Source organism: Theobroma cacao, chromosome 6 (genome assembly GCF_053813885.1).
Source record: "Theobroma cacao isolate CCN51 chromosome 6, ASM5381388v1, whole genome shotgun sequence".
NCBI lineage: Eukaryota > Viridiplantae > Streptophyta > Magnoliopsida > Malvales > Malvaceae > Theobroma > Theobroma cacao.
Genome location: NC_142644.1, coordinates 1,591,085 through 1,613,632, shown reverse-complemented (window position 1 = coordinate 1,613,632; position 22,548 = coordinate 1,591,085). Strand labels below are relative to the sequence as shown.

The window sequence follows — 22,548 nt, the reverse complement described above, 5'->3', positions numbered from 1 at the left end:
TATAGAACCTAAAGCTCAGATATCATGTTACGAAAAATATTTGACCTATCAAACTCGAAACTTTGATACCATGTTAAAAGAAGAAAAAATTTTGATCCATCAAACCTAGAACTCTAATACCATGTTATAAGAAAAGAAACCTTGTATTATGAAAAATTATTTATATTATAAACAAATCTAAACTTGTATGTTACAAATATGTACATATATACAAGCCACCATCGATTAAGAACATGTATCAACCAAGCCTTTTCATTTTACACTACAAAAAAAAAACTTTTTTCAATACAATTTTTCATTGGAAAAAGTTAAAATTTCATTGAAAATGTCATTTTCTAACAAATTTCCAACAAAAAAATTTATTGAAAATTTCGTCGATAAAAGTATTGTTGGAAATACTTTCCATTGAAAATCTATCAAAAATTTTCAACAGAAAATTTCATCAGAAAAAATGCATAATTCGTCGACTATACCGTGACAATTTCATTGGAAATTTCTAATGAAAATTCCTTTACTAATTTTTGATGGAATATTCTGTCGGTAATACCTTTTCAACCAAAATTACCAATTAAAATTTCGATAATTAATTATCAATTGGCATCCATAATTGGCATTCAAAATTTATAAGAGAAACACGCTTTAAAAACTAAATTTAAAGTCAAGTTCATATAATTAAAAATCGTTATAAATACACAATATATAAAAATGTCAAACACATATGAATATAAAGCTAAATGTGCTATTATATGCACATACTAAAAAGTATCCAAGTCTAACAACGAAAAAGAGATATCATATCATGAAATGTTGCATTCTTACTTGTCAAGATTTGAGCTTAAAGTACTTACATTTTCTTGTTTCAAAAGCGTATTACTCACGATAATTGTTTCCATATGTACAATATATTCACTCGTGCTTTTCGTTATTACATTCTTAATTTCTTTATGTATTTTCCCATGTATTTCTTCATGTATTTTCCCATGTATTTCTTCATGTATCTTACTCAAGTTTTTGGATAGATTTTTCACTTTTTCTTTAAATGCAATTGTGAGACTTGCAGCATTTGAGTTGATAGGGTCACGCATTGACTCAGATGTTGTGGCATTACTGTGTATGTCACTAAGTAGAGTTGTAATAGGCACTCGAGTACCAAACCTATACACGTGAGTGTGTGTAGTCTTCAGCCCTCCAATTACTTCAGTCGAAGCATGCGAATCGAATTCTAGCTGTCAAATTACAAGAAGTCTCAACCAAGGTTGTCAATGTGGTCATGATGAATGCTTTAGTTTCCCTATTGAAATAGTGCACTTTATACTAATTGAAAGCATCATTGAAAAAAAAAGTTAAGAACAGAAAACAAGGAACCTAGTCATGTTTTTCCTTTTCCAAAGTTTGATACACAAAGCATATCTTCAAACTATACATGCCTTTTTTATGCAATATAATTCTGCAGCCTCTTTAAGCTTATTTATAGTTACAAAATTATTTACAAAATGTAAAATAAAAATAAAAATACTAAAAAAAATGTTAATTGTCCATCAATGAACATTGATTAATATAATTAATTACTAGTATAACTTTTATTTTTGGCTTTATTAATAAATAACATAAGACCAATCAAATATAGGATTATACCCCACAAGATGAAATCAAATATACAAGTGGCAGAAAAAGTAAAAAAGTATGATCAAAACAAAGATATCTTTTTAATGTCTTTTGGTAAATGAGGCAATTCTAACATTCCACAATACAAATAAGGCACAATCTGTCTGCAACCATCTTCCTAATTTTTCCCAATTATTCACCTTACATATAAACCATTATAAACTTATATTGCAAAGCTCCAAGCAAAAACTATAATTTGCCCGGAACTAATGTTTTCTAGATGAGATGATCATTCGTCCTATGATCCTGACTCCCAAAGAAATAAAAGTGACAAAGACAAATAAAACATTAGAATAAATAATTGAAGCATTGTATACAAACAAACACATAAGTCTAGCTGTTTAGCTGCATTACATCATTAAATATTACAAATAACAGTTACAATCCCATAACATCAAAGTAAGACTATGAAATCTGAAGCAAACAAAATAAAAAGCTCACAAGTTAATTAAAATCACAAACATATCACACATACACAATAGTAGCGTGAAATGATAAGGCCAAAGTGACATCTGCTTTCCAACTCATTAGCATCGTGCTATCAGTCATGTTAATTGTCTTTTTAATATTTTATCCTATCCATTATTAATTTGGTAGTTTCCGGACAGATTGTTGAAGTAAGATACTTTATGGTTTGTTCATTACTATATATTATCTGATTAAATGGTATATTGTTTATCTATTTCCTAGTGCAACAAGGATACATATGTAGTTAGTTCTAAAGTAAGATACTATGATTAAATTTGATTATATTCTGTAAGATTTGGATCCACAAATTGTTAATCTGTTGAGTCAAATGCAGCGCACTTCTAGCATCTTTTTTATTTTTGAAAGTTGAAATAGTTCATTCATATAAGTAATTTTTACTTAGAAAATGACAGCAGTAGAGACTTACATAATTGTAGCTAGCTACTGTCATACCCTCGCTTTACAAAAAAATAGCAATAAGCCACCTCTTGTGCACTATACAACTACATAAACTACAGCCTTACCTACAGACTTAAAACATCTATTAATCTTAGAAAAAATTAAGGGACAAGGTAGCAGAAATCGTCCAAACATCACCACAATCTTAGATGAAGTAAGAATAACAACCATGCATCATTTATTAAACTCAAATAGATCAAACCTTGAACATGATAAAAGAAAAGCCTAAGCAAATTACTCCAACCTTCATTGGCCACTGACTTTTAATTTTTAAGTCTTTGAAAGTAATACTTTGACCATTCACCAAATCTTTCACAAAGAATCCTAAGAAATCAGGCAGCAAAGGAACAAAAATAAAAAGAGAAAAAGAAAAAGTAAAAACCTTAGTTTCAACCGGCATAAGAAGTAAAAGGAACTACAAAGCTTCAGCCGACACAATTGTCTGTCTTAGTTTCAACCTTTATCTGGTCATATCACGAGAAGGGGCAACAAGTGGTAAAGGTTTGACTAATTTGAGCAAAAGAGGAAAATTTTGGTAAAGTGATTGATAAGCCACACACATGAGTTAGGAGTTAGGGATTAGTGTTTAAGTTTTATTTTGATTTACTTTTTGATTATATTGGTAACTATTAAAAATAATTTTAACATGTGGTAGACTTGGTAAAAGTCTTGGGTATTTTTCATCCACACACAAGTTTGAGTCTCTATAGTCTCTATATCAACAAAAATTTAAATAATTTGTATTTTATTAATAAATAAATAATTATTATTAATAAATAAACTTTAATATATTTATATTAAACTTATTATGTAATGAATAATTAATAATAATAATAATAATAATAATAGTATCTTTAGATATTCATAAAATATTAGACATTAATGTATAATGTAACTTATTTATTATTATTAAATTATAAACAAAACTAATATTTTGTTATTTATTTATAATATACTATTTATTAATTATTAACTAAATTTATCATTTTCTAAAATATTAATTACTTACTTATAATAAGTATAAGTAATTTTTTTGGAAAAGTATGCAATTTTATTGCTTGATACGTACCAAACTCAAAATAACTTTGGATTTTATGAATTACATATAAAAATAAAAACACGAAATAGCCCCAAAGCACTAAAAAGAAATCCAATTTAAGGATATTGGGTATCTAATAATAACTCCCCATCCTAGAATACAATTAAAAGATTATAAAACCATCTTTGATTTACAATCACCAATTATCACTAATGCAGCTAGACCATAGCAACTTTCAATCCACGATTTTTGTCTATTACCAGAAGTTAACCATTGACACCCCATAGCCATTTAAAGTATTTCCCTATTACCTGTATCCAATTCAATCATAAACATCAATGATCCACTCGACCTAAGACTATTTTCTAATTAAACCAAAGAGTCCTAATCAGGACTTTACTCAAGATAATTAAACTCAACCCAAAATTTAATATGTACAGTCTTTATTCATCACTAATCACAAATATGTTAATTTAATATAATATATATTTATATGCATTACTTTGTTATATATATATGTTATAAAAACCAAAATGTTATAAAAACTATGGTAATAATTACTAATAAAGTTATTAAAATGAAATTATATAAATGTAATCATATAAATAAAGTTAATAAAATTACTAATAAAGGTAATAATTAGTATTTGTGTTGGTTGATATCTATATTGTCATAATTCTTTTTGTATCACTCGGGTTCATATATGTGTTTCCTTCTTATTTATGCATTGTTTAAAACTTTTTTTATACTTGATTTTAAGTCAACTAATGTTTTCATGCTTAATTCATCTACAATGAAATATAGAGTAAAAAGTTAGGTAAATCTCACGAAATAGCTCAAATTTAATCACATGGTTTTTTTTAAATAAATCACATGGCAAAAGCATGGCTTAATGTCTATTATCGTATAAGTTTGACTGTCATCGTTCACAAGTTTTTTTTATATATTACATAATTTATATATATAATCAGATTTAGGGTATAGCACTATTTATATAATTGAGTTTAGATATCATATATCTAAAGGGTGATACTCATACTTTACTCAAACTCAATATAGGTAATAAAATTCCCACCGGAACCTATCTCAGATCTAAATATAAAATATATGAACTCTATATAATTGAATTGAGTACTTTTGAATATTCAGATAAAGCATACCCATTGACATCCCTATCCCACAAACAATTATTGTTTAGAATAGGCTAGTTTGTATTTCCTTCCCTTAAAGGCATTAATATGTATTTTCATAATTTATTCTGTAACACACTAGCACGCATTTGTATTTTCATAATTCCTTTTGTAACGTATTGATTTATATTAGTATTTTCTTAATTCCTTTTGTAGCACAGCAGTTTATATTTGTATTTCCTTCTTATTTACATATTGTCTACATTTTTTGTACTTGATTTTAGGTCTATTCGTGTTTCCGTGCATAATTCATATATAATGAAATAGAGAATAAAAAGTTAAGCAAATCACATTCATTAATAGCTCAATTTTCATCACATGTTAATTTCTTTTTTCTTTTGAAATAAATCACGTGGTAAATATTTGACTTAAAAAAGGATTTTTTTTTACTGTGATTATTAATAGGTCATGATAATTTAATGAAACAAGTAAATGACATTTTAAAGGTAAAAATAAAAAATTGAATCTTCTGCATTTATTGTAGGAGATTTTAGTCACGCGAGGGAAATCCACAGTAGAAAAGGAGGAGCCTTTTTTTCCAGTCAAAACAGTGAGAATAATTTCAAAAATTGTACAAAACATGATTAATTAAATAATTATTAATTAATTAAAAAATAATTAATTAAGATACGCAGGTAAGGAAGGAAGCTAAATTAATGGGCAGAGGGGAAATTGTTTGTGCGCGAACAAAGGGACAGTGGAGAGGAGCTGTAGGGATTTCACGGGCACGCGCTGGATCACGGCTTCCTCTTTTCTCTCGATTTCCCCGTTTGTTTAAAATAATTTGTAGAAAATAAATAAATAAAAAATAATTTATTTATATTTATGTGAGGGAGTGTTTGCTTTCGGACATATATCAAGAGAGAGAAAGGAAGAAGGAAAAAAACAAAAACAAAAGGAAAAACCTAGAGAGAGAGTGTGTGTGTGTGTGCGCGTGTAAGAAAAAGAACAGAAAAAGAGGCAGCCATAGCCAAAAGAGGTCGTGTCGGCTTCGACCAAACATTGACGCACACAAACTCATTGAACACTGTTCGCTGCTGCTTCTTCTTCTTTTTTAATAATTTCTTTGACGTATTTTTTTCGATCTGTTTTTGGTTTTTCAAAGCCCTAATTTTCCTTTCTTCGGATCCTTCAGATTGAACACAGGAGAGGAGACTCCAAGGGGGTAAAGCCTTTTTTTCTTCTCCCTTTGAATTAATATTTCTTTTTGGATGTTTGGTTGGTCAGAAAATGGAAGAAAAGAGGGGGGAAATGCTGATGTTCTATCGCACTTCATCACTGACTAGTGAGGACTATTAGTTTTGTTTAGTGTTCCCTTAAAAAAAAATTTAGACGATTTTTTGATGTTATATTTCTATCAGATCCCAATTCATTCTCATTTCTTTTAAATCTATTTTCATTCTATTCTCTCTTTGTCACGTATATGATAAGCATGTGCAAATATTGCAGAAGATTTCTGTTATTGCAGAATTGGGGGTTGGGGGTGGGGGAGGGGTTAATCCCATTTTCGGTTTTCAATTCTTATTGTTCTTTAGAGTTCAAAAAGTTGGGTTTCTTTTTATAGTAAAGAACAATCGGATCATCTCGTTCAAATTAACTGAAATTCATCCGTATCATTTTTGTTTTGGTTTGTGAGTTTTGAGACATTTTACTTTTTGGGCTTCATTTAAGGCGTAAAGCAGAGTAGACTGACACATAGGTAGTAATTAGTAATTAAGGCTTTTGATCAGCTTTTTTGAAAGATCAGAACAGACAATAAAGTAAGAGTTAATGCAATCTTAATTAATGGCTTTACTCTTTGCAGGTGTGGAAATTAATATTTCTTGATTTATTTATTTTATATACTCCATGTTGTCTCCTTTTGTTACAACCATTGTTCTATCACAGGGTTTCCATAGATTGATTGCTTTCTGCTGATTTCTTTTTGGTGGTGTTTCTATGGCTTTTGCGGCTCCATCTGCTGAACAACAAGCAGGTTTATGACTTTTTTTTTTTCCCTGAAACTTAATACAGAATTTGATCTGAGTGAATGTTTATGACATGGTATACATATTTTTACATGTCTCAAATATTGACAGAAAATTCAAAATGGTTGATGGTTAACCTTGATCGTAGTTTTTATATAAAAAATTTATGATAAGGAGGGATTGAGCTAATTTCAACTGTAATATTGATATTTGCATAAGATTGTACACATTACTTTAAGTTTAAAAGAGATTCTCCACTATGTTTCGAGCTGAACTTTTGTTCCACCAGCCTAGCTGATTTATTTCTTGGTATTACAGAACACAATGGTGGCTTAAATTTATTTTTCTTCTTTGTCATCTTTGTTTAGGTATCAAAGATGGTCCTCTGTACCGAGAATTATGGCATGCCTGTGCTGGACCTCTTGTCACACTTCCTCGTGAAGGGGAGCGTGTTTATTACTTCCCACAAGGTCACATGGAACAGGTATGTTTACAGTAAACTTGTGGATCTAGTAACTTTTTAAATTGGTTCTATTTCATAAGTTAAAAAGTTATCTGCTTTGACTTGTGCTTGATAAAACCTTGGTTGGATGGGTTCATAAATCCTTGCCATTTTTTATTATTTTGAATTGCCTGGTGTCAATATTGTTTTTTATGCCAGTTAGCATTTAGTACTCACAAGCATGATTCTAGGTTCTTGGTTATTTATGGAGAAGAAATTATCTGGTATGAATTTTTGAATTTTGGTTTGATTCTTTCTATTTTTGGTGAAGCACTAATAGTAAGATGTGCAAGGGAAGAAATGGATGAGCCTTATTAACTTGTACTGTCTAAACATCTTTCAGGATTGCCATCAATTTAATGTGAGCAATGAACTTCAAAAGTTTATAGACAGATACCTCGATGCATAGATTGTGGAATAATTTATTACTGTTATCTATGTATTTATACAAATGTTTGTATACCACGCAATTTGCTTGCAATATCTCCATTTGAATGTCAGTTGCCTGATGTTTACAGTCAAGTTGGTGTTCCTATACCTTTGGAATATTAATTAGAATGCATGTGGTCAATTGAGTTTTCTGATAAAACTCCATAGCATCTATTGAAGATTTCTGTTCCTAATTATTCATCAAGTTTTGTATGTAGGTCTATAATTTTACTTCACACTATGTTCCTTCTATTCTCTGGTAGTGCTTCTAATTTTTGTTTCTTTTTATTCTCTATTTACAGCTTGAGGCATCAATGCATCAGGGGTTAGAACACCAAATGCCATCGTTTAATTTGCCATCTAAAATACTTTGCAAAGTGGCTTCTGTTCAGCGTAAGGTAATTTATTCACACTTATTGGTTTTACTTTCTTCTGAGCTTTACTGCTTTGTTTCCTTGTGCTAAATGACTTTTACCTTCAAGAGCAGGCTGAACCTGATACGGATGAAGTTTATGCACAATTAACTCTGGTACCTGAAGTTGATGTGAGCTCTCTCCCTCTCCTTGTCTATCAATCTCTCACTCATTTCATCATAAACATGTCGCTGTGGAAAGCTACATTTAGTTTCTGCAATCTATTGTCAGAATTACTTTGAATGATTTGTATATGTATCTTTCTGTATGTTTGGGCTGCCCTCACTTCTTTTTGCTCTCCAATATGGTCCAGCAAAGTGAGGTTACGAGCTCAGATCCCCCACTTCCTGAACCTGAAAGGTGCATAGTCCATTCATTTTGCAAAACTCTTACTGCTTCTGACACTAGCACCCATGGTGGATTCTCGGTTTTGCGTCGGCATGCAGATGATTGTCTGCCCCCACTGGTTAGCTTTGACACATTGATTGCATTTTTTTCATCTTGAGATACTACAAATGTTAAGAGTTTTTCTGAAATTTTTATGCAATTCCTTCCTTTCCCAGGATATGACCCAGCAGCCACCTTGGCAGGAATTGGTTGCAACTGATCTGCATGGCAATGAGTGGCATTTTCGGCATATTTTTCGAGGTTATATAGCGTTACTTTTTTGGTTGATGTTTTACTAAGTTGCCTTATTGAGAGCTGGAAATTTTCAAGTATGTAGGCTGAAAGCTTAGTCAAAGTTGTTTTGTATTCTATGCCATCTGCTTACTGGACACCTCTCTTTTATGGTGCTCAGCACATGTAAATTTTTAATATTTGAATTTTGATAAACTTTTATGTATGCAGAGTTAAAGGCAAATATGTTCCAAGCATCTTATGACCTTGAATCAAGTAGCTTGAAAATTATATAGGTCTTAGTTTGTTGGAATTAGGGAAGAGCCTTTTAGGCACTTGTTGATTGCAGTGCAAGTGTCATGGAGTTGGAATCAGTAGCTGTGTGGGGACAATTGGCTCTTTCTGTGGGATAAACTTATTGGCTACTTTGGACTTTTAAGTTTTAAATAAAAAGAGAAACTTTAAGTATCTATCTGTTACAGTATCATGCTCCATCACATATTCTTTTCAAATGATTAAGTTAATATTAGTTTCATAATGAATTGTTATCTGTCAGGAATCATGAAATTGATGTTTGTAGAAACTGGAAGAATTGACTCATTTTTTTGGTATAATCCCTTTATAAAACTATGGGCTTTGAAAGGTGAATCATCATGCTTTCGAGGATCTAGCTTCTGTTTCTGTTCAGAATGTATTCACTGTTTTTGCACTGTTAACATCATTCAAAACTACCTGTTGCGTTCATTATACCTACGTTTGCAATGTCTCCTCTAATTTACTGGTACTCATTTAAAATTGAAAAAATTTATTATTGTTTTTAGTTTTATCTTTTAAGTCATCTAGACTTCTCTGATGTTGTACTAGTGGTGATTTGATAATAATATTGTTTCTTGCTTCTTGGTTCATTAGCATTTAAATTTATTTGCAGGGCAACCGAGGCGCCACTTACTCACTACTGGGTGGAGTGTCTTTGTTAGTTCCAAAAAATTAGTGGCCGGTGATGCATTTATATTCCTGAGGCAAGATCTATCTTTTTGACAAAATAGATATTCTCTTTTGTTAATTTTATATAATCTACTGACCTATCTATTCATAACTGCCTCTCTTTCCAGGGGGACAAATGGGGAGCTGCGTGTTGGTGTGAGGAGGCTTATGAGACAACAGACCAACATGCCATCTTCTGTTATATCTAGTCACAGCATGCATCTTGGGGTGCTTGCCACTGCATCCCATGCCATTGCTACAGGAAGTATGTTTTCTGTCTTCTACAAGCCAAGGTTTGTATTTCATCCTGCAGAGCCAGCCAACTGTAACCCTACATCATCATCTGTCTTTTTCAATGTCCTTAGCCATTTTTGTTGTTGTTATTATCATCATTATAGTAGTTATTTTATTTTATTTACTAATTAATTACAAATTAGAAATTGTATCTTGCAGTTTTTGAGTTGATGCATATGCTCACATTTATTTTTTTTGTTTCATGTTTGATCTTGAATTTAATTTTTTGTGGATTGAAGCTATATGCATCTTGATCTCTTCTGAGGTCATAATTTATTCTTCTGTTAGCTTGTATTAAGCATATTATCCTTAAGGGTGAGGTGCATTAGACTAAATATCTCCTCAGACACAAATGAAATAGAGGATTTGGTTAAACACTTTAGAAGGTGATATTGATAATTGTGATATTATATATACAATGGAGTAGAATATGGTATTATATGCCTGTACATTTGTTTCTTTTTCCTTTTTCTTCTTATTTTGTGGCATTTTCAGTGGAGTTCGATGCTTAAGATCTGTTTTTATTGCCCTGATCATATAAAGATGAGTAACGCTTGTGTTTTGTGTATATTTGTTCTAATGAGCATTATATTTATCAGAACAAGCCGGTCTGAGTTCATTGTGAGTGTAAACAAATATCTTGAAGCTCGTAGCCATAAGCTATCCGTTGGGATGAGGTTCAAAATGAGATTTGAGGGTGAAGAGGTTCCTGAAAGAAGGTATTCATCTGACTGCATTGTTTTTCTTTGGATTAAGAATTGGTAGTGCTTGTTAACCAGCCATCATTTGTGCCTGCAGGTTCAGTGGCACAATTATTGGTGTTGGGGATAATAAATCATCTGGATGGGCTGATTCTGAGTGGAGATCTCTAAAGGTTACCCAATTTCTCATGTCATGTCTTATTTGTTCTGCATTGAGACGAAACACATTTTGGGATATCTGCCTTGTGAAACTCTTATTACAATTTTGGCTATTTCCAGGTTCAATGGGATGAACCTTCATCAATCCTGCGCCCTGATAGGGTGTCTCCATGGGAGCTGGAGCCACTTGTTGTGACTAATACCTCTTCAAACTCACAACCTGCACAAAGGAACAAGCGGGCTCGACCACCTGTTCTACCTACACCATCTTCAGATCTTTCTTCACTTGGTACAATTGTTTACTTGTCAGTACCTGCATTAAATTCTTGCTTTGGATTTTAATTGAACACTCTATGTGATAGGTATGTGGAAATCACCAGTTGAATCTCCTGCTTTCTCATATTGTGATTCACAACGTGGACATTCATCACCTAAATTCTCCTCTACTGCAAAGCCTAACTCTGTGGGCTTTAGTGGGAATGGTTCAGTTGCTGCAGTTTCTAGCAACTCCATGTATTGGTCTAACAGAGTGGAGAGTGTTACAGAATCTTTTGCACCAGTTGTTAACAAAGAATCTTGTGAAAGAAAGCCGGGCCCTGGGAATGGCTGCAGGCTGTTTGGTATTCAACTTGACAATGTGAACATGGAAGAAAATTCCCCTGTGGCTACAGTTTCTGGGACTGTAGTGGATGACCGGCTTGTTCCATCAGTAGATGCTGACTCTGACCAGCTCTCTGATCCATCAAATCTTAATCGATCTGATCGTCCTTATGTAAGTTGTGATCCTGAGAAGTCATGCCTGAGATCTCCTCAGGAGTCACAGAGCAAGCAAATTCGGAGCTGCACTAAGGTCATCCAATCTCATTCCTTTGCTTTAATTTGCTGAGAAGAAAATACCTTTTTTAAGACTAGAATCCCCTGGAAAGATTGGAAGTTCTTTTGTTGTCTGATTTATGTAAAGCTGTAGCTTTTTGTCAAGATCTATTTGCATTTTAGTCTAAAATTTTGTCTTCATGCTGGAGAAACACTGTAGAGAACCTTCCAAAAAGGATTGATTTTACATTCTAGTAAACCTCTTTTGTGTATTTATGCAGCATTTAAATGTACAGAGGTACTTCAGTAGATATATTTTCTCTCTAACTTTCTATAAAAGGATACCGGGTGTCTGTTACAAACATATTATTGTTGTATTTAAGTGAGCTTGCCTTTTTCAGGTTCACATGCAAGGTATGGTGGTTGGAAGGGCCGTTGATTTGACACGATTTGACTGTTATGAGGACTTGCTAAGGAAGCTGGAGGAGTTGTTTGACATTAAAGGTCAGCTCTGTGGGTCTGCTAGGAATTGGCAGGTTGTCTATACTGATGATGAAGATGACATGATGATGGTTGGGGATGATCCTTGGAAGTAAGTTCAGCCTTCCTATTTCCCTTACTGGTTCTATATTCTTGGTGCAGGATATTACTAAATCCTATACTTACATTCTTGTTTGATTCGTAGGATCCATCTATTAAAATGTTTCATATAGGTCTACTGGTTAATTTGTTATTTTGATTATATGTACATTTTTGTCTTATTAAATGATGGGCGATATAAATGGAAAAAGGACTTAAATTACACCAAGGCTGAGAAAGGTATAATATGTTAAGAAATAAACTTCACTAACTTTTTTTTTTTAACAATTTATCAGAAAAAATTCTATTGTTTTTTTGATTAGTGAAATTAACTTCGTGGAAATTTTGAAAATATATAATTGAGATTTTATGGTACAGTGTGAATCTGAGCTCATTGGTGGTTCTGCTACTTATTCCATTTGTTTCTGTGAACTTCCATTGCAGTGAGTTTTGCAGCATGGTGAGGAAAATTTTTATCTATACATCAGAGGAAGTTAAAAAGCTATCACCCAAGATAAAACTTCCAGTCAATGATGATAGCAAACCAGCCAAGCCTGGTGTTGACACAGTTGTCAACACTGACGACCGGTCTTCAGTTGTTAGTCCTGGGTGCTAATGTACCCAGGCTTTTATGTGCTGCAGGAAAGCAACGATAGAAGAGGCTGAGAGAAAAGAATGTAGTGCTCAACATTGTCTATATCTGCATTACCTTAATGATATCGCCATTGATGGCAATGCCGAAATGGCTTGCTACAGCATCCGCATCTGCGAGTCTGCTGTTCTGGCAGCAAATTCATCTGGAAAGAGTGAGATGTGCCTCAATGATAGGGTTTAGATCTCATATAATTAGATTTTTCTGCACTTTAAAAAATTTTTGTGAAGCAAAATCTAATAGCGATTGTTCATTTGGTTTTTAAGCAGGCTTAAAAGTTTCTCTCCTCCCATTGCTCAATTGAAAGTTGCCCTTTTGCTTTTCCTTTTTTTTTTTTTTTTGCCTTCTGTCAATTTATTTTTGTTATATAATATACAACATGGCACACTTGTCCTTTGTACATAAATATATATAGCTTTGCAATCTTTTGGTACTTGCAGATTTGGATATGTTTCTTCTAGTTTTCTGTATATATATATTTTTTGGGTTATTCCCCATCAGTTTTAATTTCCAGGCTGCTCATGTTTCGTTTTTCTCACATGAAAGCATCATCTTGTTCGTAACTGCTTCAAGGTAAAGTTGGTTGTTTGTCATAGCTGGATCTATTCCATTGCTTAAACAGATTTGGTTTATTTTCATTTTGTTCTTGTTGGGTAAAACAGTTGGTTGTGGTTATTGGGAAAATGACCAGGACTTGGTTGTCAGTTGATTAGTGTGTATTTTTCTCACTTGCTTGTTAATATTATATGATTTAGTATTTCCACAGTGAAGCTATAATCAAACAGGATGAACTTTAATCACTTGGTTTGCTGGGCCAGTGTATGTTAAAGCTGGTGTCACGGTTTTCTCAGTCAGTGTATGTTAATACTCTCTTTGGACTTGATGGGGTGTGTAGCATCCATGTTTATAAGCTTTTCAAGATTTTCCAATCTCATGCCGTTCGTAGAAGCGTTTGGGGTGACATTGTTTCCCGCCTGATTTGATGCTTGCCTCCTTCTGGTGCTTGACGTCGGCAGGATCTAAGTTGGGTTTATTTTAGTTTGACACAAAATCATTATCTTGTTATAAGTTTTTCAAAATCAATTTATTTAGTCATTGAGAATGAAGTACCTTATTTCTTTTTACTCCATGTGGAATTGAAGTACTTATTTCTTTTGAATCTTGACAGGACACTGAGTGATTCTAGCAATGCTCATGTTGATATATTTGTGTCCTGTTTGTTCACATCCTTGACTTTGTGGTGGGTGAAGTGGCATTGTGGCAACGGCCATGAAATTTGAAACACTAGAAAAAAGTGTATAAGAATCCGCTGCTGGGAAGCGCTTTTTCCTTTTGAATCATGTACGACTATTTACATATATTCCCACATTTACCAACAAAAGCGGCTGAGCTAGCTCACTTCTCAGTCTCCATTAAACCATGAAAATGTCCAAAGCTCTGAAGAAGCTCAAGTTCTGGTCACGCAAGACGAGAAAAAGAAAGTCCCTCGGCCTTGAGCCGTCATATCCTGATTCCTCCCATTGTCATTGCTGTTACTCGTGCGCCTCAACGCAGCCATCAGCGCCACCGTTGCCATCATGGCTGCAAGCAGAGCTGACCCAAGATGCCATTCATACGGCGGATCATGCTGAGCCATTCCCAGTCCCAGAATTGTCATATCCAACTCTGTTTCAGTACCCGACACAAGAAGATACTGTATCAGAAACAGAAAGCCATCGTAGTCCCATTGGCCCAGCTCCATCCTATCAGCAATACTTGGTTCCGAATCCCGTCTATGGCCTGCCTGTGGTGCAGCAGGCAGGTAGAAGAGAGAGATCGGCTGGGTTTTTGGGGTGTGTTATTGATTTTGGCGTCGATCTAATCCGATGCTTCTGTCCATGTTTCCGCATCAGAGAAGAAGTTTGCAGACAATTGTGAAACCGTCAATCTAACAAGCGTTTGTATAGCCGAAGATGATATGTGTGCTTTGTAATCCCATCTTTGCTGCTTCATTTTCATACAATAAGATACATACTATTTTCTCTTTATTCATGAAATATAAATTACCAATTTTGAATTTAAAAAAATTTAAATAAGTTCTTATGAATGTGTATGCTCCAAGCAAATCATCATGCGGCGAAAACATCACAGATGTCTAGTAGGTGTCGGGTGGAGAGCGGGGATCTAATTTGAATTTAGATAAATTTGTAAAAGATAATCATGAAATTAAAAATATTTAACTATTCCTTAACGAGACAAAGAATAATTTTTCATTGGAAAACAAAAATCGATATTTCAATTAATTTTTTGAATCAAACATGAAATAGTCATTTCATTCAAAATCAATTCTAAAATATATTATGTGTTTTAGATTAAAAATATGAATTTGTTATATGTTTTTTAAATTAAAAATATGAGTTCATGATATACGAGATCCAATAATTTGAATATTTTAATTTGATTATTAGATTATTTTTAAAATTCGGGTTCAATTCGAATCGAAACTAAATTTCAAACTTATTTAGGGCAAGAGGAGAAAACTTTTATACTGTTTAAAAGAATTTAAATAAATTTTTATAAATATATATTTATCGAAATTCATCTTGTGGTGAAAGTTAAGCTAATAGCGTTGATCACCGGAGATGGAAAAGCAAACTATGATGGATGCCTAATAGGTGTTGGGTGGAAAGCGGCAATTTAACTTGAAATTCGATAAATTTATAAAGAATAATTAAGAAATTAAAAATTTATAAAAAAATAATTATTTTGTACGATAGATGTTTCGTTAAAAAATAATTATTTTTACAAAATGTTTTAAATTGTTAGTTCACATATTCAAAGAATAATTTTTCGTCAAAAATTATTATTTCAATTAATCTTTTGAATCTAAGATATTACGTCCTTTAAAATAAAAATGTGAACACGTTACATGATCTTTGCATTAGAAATGTAAGCCCCATTACACATGTGGCAGAATAACCCGAACCTTTCGACCCCGATCGGATAGGTTATTTACAAAATTCGGGTTCGGTTCGGGTTGGTGTGAAGTCTTAAAAGGGCGGGGAGAGGAAACCCGGGCCCAATTCGCGATCATCTTCTTTAACTAGACAAAAAGGCTGGCCTTTACTCAAATCCTTGTTCCTTCTCTCCCCTGAATCTGATTAAATAAAAAAAAAAAAATCCAGCGTTTCTTTACTTCTTTGGGTTCCTTCCTATTACTATCAACTGAACCCATAAATCCTTCCGGCCTCCTCTTCCTGCTTTGATTTGATAGCTTGTTGCAGCCATGGAAACTGGTAAAGAAGAAGAGACACACGTCTTTCTGGATCCTGCTTCTCGGCCAACAAAAGGGAAAAGGTTACAACTTCAACCTAAGATGAAATAGTATAATTTTGATTTAATTTTCTTATTTTTGTTATTTTTTGTTAAAATAAAAAAAAATTCTGGAAATATTTGAACGCTATTTGTTATTGCCAGGATGACAAAGTTGCTGGACGAGGAAGCTGAAGAAGACGAGTTGTTTTGGAATCAAGAGGCTTTCAAAGAGGTAAGCTTACACTTCTTTTTCTTCTTCATAAGCACTGGTACGAGTAAACATACTCATTATTTTCATAGATGATGGGTACATGACGTGTTGAAATTATGAGTGGATTCGTGTCCCTTAAGTTCCTGTAAAGCCCTAAACCCTAATTGTTTATTCTATTTCTAACACCAATTTTTGGAGTGACTAGGAATTAATATCAGTGCTTCTTGGAGTTTAGTTTTTATGGAGTTATAATTTTGGAAGATATGATATGTTACATACATTTACCGTTATTTCTGTTTGTGGGCCTCTTCTCTTCAGGAAGACAATGATGCCAATTACGAAGAAGAACTGGAGGTTGCTGATGTGTTTGATAGCGATTTTGATGAAGATGTGTGTATTGCTCTCATCTTTACTTTTGTTTTAATCCGTATTCAATTAAACCTCACTCATTTCCTCTGTTGAAATTTGACTCCCTTCTACGGACTATGGGTGCTAGGAACCTGAGCCAGATGATGAAGCAGAAAATGAAACGGAGGAAAGGTTTTGCTTCTTTTACCCCCCAACTCATTCATATTTACATCTCCATTTCATAGCAATTGTTATTTATATTAAATTTTGTTTTCAGGGTTCGTACGAAGAAGCGTTTAATTTTTCCTGGAAAGCCTTCTATGAAGAAAAAGAAGAAAAAGAAAGTCCTTTCGAAGTTAGATGGTGATCCCAAGGATGAAAAGTCGACTCAAAAGCCTACCTCTCCACAACATCATGATGCCCCTGATGATGCAGAAGGTGAGAGAATCATTAGGAAATCTACAAGAACTTCAGTCATTGTTAGGCAAGCTGAGCGAGATGCAATACGTGCTGCTTTGCAAGCAACAATGAAGGCAAGTTCGATTATTGTATCTGTATTCCTTGTTCTTTTCTAGGGACATATATCTAGCATACATTGGTAGTCATCTCAAAAACGTAAAAAGAAAATGGATCATTGTATTAGTCAGTGCATATATCTTTTCTAGCAGCTATATATTATGCTTTTCTTTATTTTGATGAGATTGGTTCAAACTAAAGCAAAATAATCTGACCCATGTTTTCTTATTGGACTGTTCTGGTATTATCCTTCTAATATTTGTTCTTGACACTACTCTTTTTCTGGAAGCTTTATTTAGTTGTGACTGATGAGAGAATTAGGATGATGTTGGAGAGGTGTGGGGCATGGTTGTCTCAAAGCCCCATAGTATTTCATACATTAGCCATGTATAATTGATGTCTTTGTACAAGTAAATGGCTTTCCTTCCCCAGTGTAGAGGACAAGATAAGTAAATGTACCCACTAATGTGATTTGATATCCTTAGCATTGAGAGTTCACACTAGATAACAGTTTATGTAGTAGATGTGATTTTTTTAACCAATATGGTGTTGATTTTGATTTCTTAGGGGTGAATTTAAGTTTAGATTAGTATATGCAGTAACGGTGTTATAGTTTAAATTTAGATTAGTATATGTAGAATTGCCTAATAAAGATTTCAAGGTCATAATATCATCCTATACTTTGTGCATGCATCTGAGTGCGGGCTCCGTCATTGAACATTGAGATGCATAAATGGTTACAGTCACTTGCTTTAACTTTTTTCATTGTGAAGTTTGCTATTTCTTTGAGACTATGATGTAGTTAGAAAGCAACAAGAACATCGTTACTATTATTTTCTAAAACTTGCATGGACCATTGGTTGAAACTCATGAATTATATATATATATATATATAACGTATTTTATAAATGCGTGATCAAATTCATTAAAAAAGGTCATGAGAGCATTCCATTAATAGTTGTCGGGGATGTCCTCATGATCCCCACTAACTTGTATGAATGAATTTGGCCATAATTACTGCGGTTGCTCCATGACTACTGCTTGATTCACTTTCAGCTTCTTAACACTATTATACATATCACGTGTTTTGTGATATAAATTTCATGTGATTATACAATATGGATACACACACACGCACATTATGTGATTATATAATTTGGAATTATGGAGTGAAATGCAGTTATCCAATGTGATTATGTTTTTAACATACCTTTTTATAATCAGCCAGTAAAAAGGAAAAAAGAAGGTGAAGAAAAGAGGATCACTCAAGAAGAGATGCTTCTGGAAGCAGCACAAACAGGTTAAGGATGGAAATTTCCCTCTGAGTTTAGATTTCTGAGCTTCTTCTTATTTGATTTTAACTTGAATTTAGGTATTTTAATTTTGCAGAAATTATGAACTTAAGGAATTTAGAGCGTGTGTTGGCAAGAGAGGAAGAAGTTAAGAAAAGAGCAATAATCCACAAGCCTGTATATAGCGGTCCACAGATTAAATATGTGTCAAAAGATGGCAAGAGTCCCTTAATAGCTATTGATTTTAGTTCTCAAATGCAAGAAAAATTGAATATATGATTGTTGATTATATGGGGTTTGTTAACTAAATTGATTTATGCTAATTTATGCAATCATTTTCAGGTTGTTCATATCTAGAATTTAGTAAAGGATCGTCATTTCAGTCAGAGCTCTCAACCACATTGCCCCCATGTAAGTTCCATGTGGTCATGAGTTAATGTTAACAAAATTGCTGATGTGGACTCTTCATTTTCTTTCTTATCATTCATATCTCTGAAGAATTTTTGGTGGGTTCTTGCCTCTGTTGGCTTTATTTTCCTCTGCTTTTTGGGTCTATTAATAATAAATCCCTCTGATGACTTAATTGCAGAAATCATGAGCCTCAGAAATCTGATTTTTGGTGCTAAAGAACTTTGCTGATCTAGATTTCAATTTCCCTCTGTTGGCTTTATTTCTTTTGGCTTTCTCTTATTTTATTTTTCCTGGCTGTTATTTTAACACAATCATTCAGTAATGCAACCTGTTGAAGTTGAAAAATCTTTAACCCCTGCATTTTCTGGAACTAGTTGTAGGTGCATTAGTTTAGATATCTACTGCTACTACAAGTTCAGCTATTTTTGCTTGTACTAGATCTAGGATCAATAGGGTTTGCATGGGGATTGAAATTAAGCATCTCTCTGTTTTAGTCTTCAGTTGCCATTCCACCATTTGAGGTAATCTAATGTTACTGCAAGGGGAAAATGAGGTGCTTTGGGATATCAGCTAATGGTTGTAGAATTTGTATTCTCATAATAAAAGTCTTTTCTATTAAATGCTATGGGTGGCTTTTGTTACCAAGGGGATTAATAACATTAAAGTTGGTTTGTCACTAAATTTTTGTAATGGTCCACAAATGCTATGTTAATTACAATTAAATTATCTAACACTCTCGGCTTATAGAAATGAACTTTTCAATAGATTTTCTTGATAAAGCAGAAGTGGAAATCCAAATTGATATTAATTAAAATACTTATCATGCTTTGAAGAACTAAAACTAATAGGGGCTTTACCTGGTCTTTTTGTTTAATGATAATTTTTTATTTGCTCCATGAATATGTTTTTGATTTATTTATTTTATTTATCTTTGTATCCAGACCCAGAAAAGGCCATTTGTGCTGTTACTGGATTGCCTGCCAAGTAAGAGCTTGTTTTCATAATGGTTATTTCTTGATCTTCCATTTTATAGTCTGGCTGCCGACTAAATTGTTATCTGCAGCATTTGGAACTAAATGATGATTTCTAAGCAGTTGTACTTGGAGCATATTAAAATTTTCTTTGAGCGAAGTGTTTTTCATAAATTTGTTTTTCTAAGTTTCTAAAGAATTAATTAGAGCTGGTGAAGTTCTTTTCACCTTAACTTTTATCTTTCTTTAGTCTGATGTTGACATTAGGCTCTTCCGTTTAAGATGCCATGCTAACAATCATTGATCAATCAGTTTTCAATAGCCCCTAAATGTATTGAACAAACGTCATGACGTTGGGAAATACAAAAGTTAATTCCATGAGTTAGAGATAGGCTTCTCTTGAGTTGGGATAATAAATCATGTTTTTAATTTGATACAAATGTTAGTTTAATGGTACTTCACATTTTAAGAGATATCAATTTGGCTAAGTCCATCCAACCTTATTTGTTTGAATTGTCGTTTGATATTTTAGGTACCGTGATCCAAAGACAGGGCTATCTTATGCAACCAAGGAAGCCTTTAAAATTATTCGAGAACGGTGTGGCTCACTTCAGTTTTATCAGTGTCAATTCCTTAAGTTTATCATGTATTTATATTTAGGTTCAATTCTCCCCTATCAAGCAGTTGTGTAATTCTTCAGCAATTTCAGATATGCTACCCCCCTCCCCCAGTTTCTGAACCAAAAAAAAAGAAAGAAAATAGAGAGGGGGCTAATCTTGATTTCTTTGCTGAGTTTTCTTTGGTTGCTTTTGTAGTTTTGAAAATGAACATAGAAGTGCCCCAAAGGAAATGGACATGGGGGTCTTGTTTGATTCCCTTTCTGGTAAAGGTTTAATGCCCAGGCAGAGGAGATCGCAAATTTCCAATAGAAGTCAAACATCACGGTTCCAATACTTGGGGCATTTCCATAGAACCCCAACTGATGACGATGAAGAATCTGATTAGTGGATATGGTAATTTCCTAAAATTTTCTCAGATAGAGATTGTGTTTGTTTCAGGAAGTGTGTCTTCGTAGGGCTTATCTATTATATCCATTGCAAAGCCTCCGTTTTGGATACCTTGCAAACTAGATCAGTTTCCCATTTTTCTTTATAAAGTGATAGAAGGAAAAGAAAAAGTATATTGATTGAATTCCTTGAACTGACTCCATAATTGTTTCCACCATCACAGAGCAACTATCTCTATGGTAGTAACTGCTAGCTACTGTGTGATTCATTTTATAACTGGGTGATGCGAAATCAAGGACAACGGGATATGTTCCTGGGAAGACTTTATGTTGTTACAGCCACTCGCAACAGCTAGCTACAGTGTGATTCGATTTAGACTTGGAGTTCTTCCATGGGAACATGGTTTCAAGGTTTGAGCTCTCTGTCTAAATGCTCACATTGATTGTTTTTGTGATACTTGTCCATTTCATTGTTACAAGGATTATTTTCCTATGCAGTAGGGATTATACATTTGGGCAGGTTTAGATCTTTGCAATGTGGCTGTTTAACTGTAAATGAGACCTATGGCTAAACTATAGATGCTGGAAAGTTTTTAAACTTTCCCTCTGGCATATAGAATAAGAATCATTGTTCAAACTGTATATATTATTTGCCATTGAAACATATTTCAAGCTGTATTGTTACTGTTGGAACAATCTACACAAGAGTGTTCCACAATTATGATCTATAGATTCTTTTTGAGCCATTTAAATGTGTGAATAGAAGCTCTATGAATATCAACACTGCAAAACTAAAACCAAAGAAATAGTTGACTACACAGCTCCTTACTCTCTCTTGCAACCACTCATTAAGATTATTGTGAATTGGATTTAGTGATCTGGAAGATCATTGGTGTATGAATGGAAGGAGTATTAGGTTAAAGAAGGAGAATAATCTCCAAAAAATAAGTCATTGAGAGTAATTGAGTTTCTAGGGAAACTTTGCTGATTGTGGAGTAGATCAACTGGCCCATGCCACAGTTACTCAAAGTGGGAAGTAATATGAGAAGAAAAGGAGGTTATAGTTAGAATCATGGCAGAACGGGTAAAGTTGATGAACCAAAAAGGGAAGAAGAAAGAGAAAAAAAAAATGCTTCAATTAGGAGAAGCTGCAAGAAGGGTTGTGCAAGCATAATGTAGATGGTCGGGTGCTGGAAACCAATAGCCGCAGGAATGCAGGATTGGAATATTAGGACAATAATGCTAAGTGGATGATTGAATTATTGAACAGCTTGGGCAATTGCAGTGTTTGACCTGGAGTGATGAGGTATGCATTTTGGCATCTTGATTAGGTGAGCAGCAGCAGAGTTGAAGTTGAATCCGACTTTGCTACAGCTATCCAGAAGGTGAGAAAATGACTGCAGAGATCCACTGTCATTACAACATAGTCATTTCCATAAGAGAATTACTTGGCAATGGATGAACTCGGAGACTGAAGCATTTGTAATATAGTCTGAAGAACTTTTGTGCAGATTGACTTGCCAATTGGAGCTTCCCCCAACCCAAACTCTAATCAATACAAACTAGA

At 33.5% G+C, this 22,548-nt stretch overlaps 3 protein-coding genes across 5 annotated transcripts; all 3 read left to right on the top strand.

The window, feature by feature from the left end:
- Window positions 1–5,659: 5,659 nt before the first annotated feature.
- ARF1 (auxin response factor 1) lies at window positions 5,660–13,381 on the top strand. Its single transcript, XM_088807056.1, has 15 exons — window positions 5,660–5,986; window positions 6,709–6,796; window positions 7,157–7,272; window positions 8,022–8,117; window positions 8,207–8,263; window positions 8,446–8,598; window positions 8,696–8,780; window positions 9,679–9,769; window positions 9,863–10,027; window positions 10,628–10,747; window positions 10,827–10,902; window positions 11,009–11,177; window positions 11,251–11,738; window positions 12,103–12,293; window positions 12,725–13,381. The coding sequence occupies exons 2-15, from the start codon at window positions 6,760–6,762 to the stop codon at window positions 12,894–12,896; spliced, it is 2,016 nt and encodes a 671-aa protein (XP_088663182.1). The 5' UTR covers window positions 5,660–5,986; window positions 6,709–6,759; the 3' UTR covers window positions 12,897–13,381.
- Window positions 13,382–13,526: 145 nt separating this feature from the next.
- On the top strand, window positions 13,527–14,959 carry LOC18595207 (homeobox protein). Its single transcript, XM_018122742.2, has one exon. It carries the CDS (start codon window positions 14,352–14,354, stop codon window positions 14,847–14,849), a length of 498 nt encoding a protein of 165 aa, XP_017978231.1. The 5' UTR covers window positions 13,527–14,351; the 3' UTR covers window positions 14,850–14,959.
- Window positions 14,960–15,982: 1,023 nt separating this feature from the next.
- SWC2 (DNA binding protein SWC2) lies at window positions 15,983–21,727 on the top strand. Of its 3 annotated transcripts, none has more exons than XR_001928571.2 (12): window positions 15,983–16,268; window positions 16,389–16,458; window positions 16,756–16,827; window positions 16,934–16,977; window positions 17,063–17,318; window positions 18,526–18,601; window positions 18,691–18,810; window positions 18,936–19,004; window positions 19,946–19,988; window positions 20,508–20,635; window positions 20,791–20,988; window positions 21,206–21,727. XR_001928571.2 is itself a non-coding variant. In XM_007023051.3 (12 exons), exons 1-11 carry the CDS (start codon window positions 16,198–16,200, stop codon window positions 20,978–20,980), a joined length of 1,077 nt encoding a protein of 358 aa, XP_007023113.1. In that variant the 5' UTR covers window positions 15,986–16,197; the 3' UTR covers window positions 20,981–20,988; window positions 21,206–21,727. The 3 variants fall into 3 exon arrangements, 2 of the variants coding, with proteins under 2 accessions (XP_007023113.1, XP_007023115.1); XM_007023051.3 differs by having other exon boundaries at window positions 15,986–16,268; window positions 20,508–20,573; XM_007023053.3 differs by lacking the exon at window positions 18,691–18,810 and having other exon boundaries at window positions 15,986–16,268; window positions 20,508–20,573.
- The last annotated feature ends 821 nt before the right edge of the window (window positions 21,728–22,548 follow it).

What these genes read in the sequence shown, in the direction of transcription:
- ARF1 (XM_088807056.1), top strand. Translation starts at nt 6,760, where the DNA reads ATGGCTTTTGCGGCTCCATCTGCTGAACAACAAGCAG. An exon ending in ATGATTGTCTGCCCCCACTG is followed by an intron (nt 8,599 to 8,695) that starts GTTAGCTTTGAC and finishes TTCCTTTCCCAG; the next exon opens with GATATGACCCAGCAGCCACC. An exon ending in TTTTCGGCATATTTTTCGAG is followed by an intron (nt 8,781 to 9,678) that starts GTTATATAGCGT and finishes ATTTATTTGCAG; the next exon opens with GGCAACCGAGGCGCCACTTA.
- LOC18595207 (XM_018122742.2), top strand. Translation starts at nt 14,352, where the DNA reads ATGAAAATGTCCAAAGCTCTGAAGAAGCTCAAGTTCTGGTCACGCAAG.
- SWC2 (XM_007023051.3), top strand. Translation starts at nt 16,198, where the DNA reads ATGGAAACTGGTAAAGAAGAAGAGACACACGTCTTTCTGGATCCTGCT. An exon ending in CGGCCAACAAAAGGGAAAAG is followed by an intron (nt 16,269 to 16,388) that starts GTTACAACTTCA and finishes TGTTATTGCCAG; the next exon opens with GATGACAAAGTTGCTGGACG. An exon ending in GTTACTGGATTGCCTGCCAA is followed by an intron (nt 19,989 to 20,507) that starts GTAAGAGCTTGT and finishes TTGATATTTTAG; the next exon opens with GTACCGTGATCCAAAGACAG.